Genomic DNA, 2,978 nt, shown 5'->3' on the forward strand with positions numbered 1-2,978 from the left:
GAAAAATTACCGAAATAGAAAACAAAAAAAAAAGAAAAAAAAAAAAGAACCAATGATACATCCGTTCTCACATCGAACAATGTCAAGCAAAAATGAATGAATGACAGGAGACATTATGTTCTTGAAATGAATGATTGTCACAGTTGGATATCTTCAACTCCCTCCAATAAAAGTCATTTATTATAAACCGGACAAAAGCGCCACTATACTAATGTGAAAGAAAAAGAGGAAATCTTTGATATAATTTTTAAATTATCAAATTCATTAAATAATAGAAGGAAGTAATTTTAAATGTGATATTGAATTAAATGAATTTTATACATTCAAATTTAGTTTATTTTAAATTACTTTTACAATGTCATCTATAAATTTGGCGAATTTGCTTTGTATTAATTTAAATTCAATTAACATAGTTATAAGTATTATAAGCTATAAATATTAAGTATTAAATTACTGGTTCTGTGTATTTCAAAAAGTTATGAATATTGTAAATTATAAATATTGGATTTTCAATTATAATTCATAAGTACTCAATTTTAAGTATAAGTATTCAAAATGTTATAAGTATTATAAGTATTAAGTACTAGTTTTAGACTATAACTATTCAAAAAGTTATCGGTGTTGTAACCTGTAAGTATTAATTATTCGATTACAAGTTATAAATATTCAATTATAAATTATAATCATTCAACAAGTTGTAAGTAATATAAGCATTAAGTATTCAGTTATAATTTATGAGTATTCAAGGAGTTGTAAGCATTATAAGCTACAAGTGTTAAGTATTCAATTATAAGTTATAAATAATTATGAATTATCATTATTCCAAGAGTCGTATTTTAAGTGTCAAGTATTCAATTATAAGTTACAAATATTAAGAATTCCATTATGAGTATTTCAAATGTTTTCAGGTGAGTATTTCTTTTCAGGTGAGCATCATGAATATTTAAAAAGTTTTCAGGTGAGTATTTCTGAATTTGCCGCACTAAATTCCGAAATTTCATTACCACCAGCAGTGGATAATGATTCGCCACCGCTATCAGTAATCAAATATCATATCTTATCTGGAAATGTTAACAATGCATTCAGGTATGTTTAAAACAAAAATTTACTTTTAGCACTTAAAAAAAGTGGAAATTGCAATTAAAGAATAGAATTGTAATTAAAAATAACAGAATTGTAATCAATGGAATTGTAAGAAAAATAGAATATTGTAATTAAAAATAAAATATTGTAATTAAAATAGAATAATTATTGTAATTGTAATTGATGATCAAAAGTAAGAAATGAAAGTGGAATAGTTATGTCAAAGTTGTTTGTAAAATAATAATTAAGTATGAATGGGTAATTGTTCATCAATTTATTCTTGTATTTAATTTCCTCCTTTAATTGTTCATTTAATTATTAGTAATTTTTAATTAAAGATTATCAAGTAAACGAATCAATTCGATGTTATATGCTGATTTAATTGTAAATGGACAATTGGATCGAGAATATCGTAGTCATTATGAACTTTTGATTGAAGCTTTAGATGGTGGCAATCCACCAAAGTATCATTTTGCTAATATATTAAAAAAATTAATTATTAATTATTATCATATATATTATAAAAAGAATGAATAATTTTGGCAAAAAATTATATGTCAATTCCTAAAAGGATATGAAAAATAACTTCGTAGTAATCATCATCCTTTTATGAAAGGTCAATTTTTAGGGTCAATTTGCTAGACCTTATATTACCAAAATAAGAAAGTGAAATAGTCTTAATGAAATAGGTCAAAAGATGGAAGAGAAAAAAGATTAATGAAATAAAATAGATACAAATAACAAAACAATTGGTTATTTGAATTGGTCAAATGACTTTGACCAATTCAAATAATTTTGACCAATGGTAATAGTTATTCAATGATATTTTAGTAGCGGTAAGATGCTTGTTAATGTGACAGTTTTGGATGCAAACGATAATGCACCAGAGTTTAATCAAAATGGATACAGTGCATCTATCCCATGGAATGTTTCAATGGATTACGTAGTTGTAACAGTTCATGCTATAGATCCTGACCTCGGTGAAAATGCTCGAGTAGCTTACTCTATTGCAAAGGTCAGGAAACCCTTTGTTTTTATTTCTTTTTTTCCTCCATATTCTTCTAATTTTTCGTAAATTTATTTCTGAAAATTATTACTTTCGTAAAGTAACAGATTTACGAATAGCTTTAACAGTAAAAATTATTACTTTCATAAAGTAATAATGATGCATTTGTGAAATTTTCACGTTTCGATGTTAAATTTCAATATCATATTTGATAATATTTCAATAAATTAATACAATTTCTAGAATCGTGCTGATTTGAAGCTTCCATTTCAAATTGATGGTAAAAGTGGTATAGTACGAGTAAGTGATCCAGAACTTCTTGTTTCTGGTTCAGTTTATCAACTTTTAATTGTTGCAAGTGATCATGGACTACCTCAACCACTTGAATCAACAACTTTTCTAACTATTACAGTTGAGAAAAGTGATCAACCAAAGCTTCTCTTTGATATCTTTTGGCTTACTGATAGTAATAAACCAGAAGTTTATGAAAATATTACAATAGGATATGTTATTGCTCGGATTACTGTACAAAATGCGCCTCAAAAAAGGTTTCTTTACTGCTTTTCTTTTTTTTTTAAAAAAAAATGTTTTATGAAAATATTTGATTTAAAAAATAATGAATTTTAAAAATGGAACAAAAAAGTATTTAATCTTTTTTTCATTATTATTTTTTCTGAAGTATACTATTTCTTCAATTAGATTCTTAGTAAAGATTAAACAATTCATTGAGAATCTTAGTAAAGATCAAAAATCCACTCACATTCTCAGTAAAGGTCAAAATTATAGAATCTTAGCATTATAGAATTATAGAATCTTAGCAAAGATCAAATATCCATTCAGAATCTTAATGAAGACAAAAAATTCGCTCAGAATCTTAGTGACGGTTAAA

The 2,978-nt window shown here is 25.2% G+C and overlaps 1 protein-coding gene across 1 annotated transcript; it reads left to right on the plus strand.

The window, feature by feature from the left end:
* Positions 1-898: 898 nt before the first annotated feature.
* On the plus strand, positions 899-2,637 carry LOAG_13920 (hypothetical protein; the record flags this gene model as incomplete). The annotated part of the gene is made up of 4 exons (XM_003149424.1): positions 899-1,086; positions 1,422-1,547; positions 1,915-2,098; positions 2,333-2,637. Coding segments are annotated over 4 exons (801 nt in total), but the record flags the coding sequence as incomplete, so codon positions are not given.
* Between the last annotated feature and the right edge of the window lie 341 nt (positions 2,638-2,978).

Source organism: Loa loa (genome assembly GCF_000183805.2).
Source record: "Loa loa unplaced genomic scaffold supercont3.1111, whole genome shotgun sequence".
Taxonomy (NCBI): Eukaryota; Metazoa; Nematoda; class Chromadorea; order Rhabditida; family Onchocercidae; genus Loa; species Loa loa.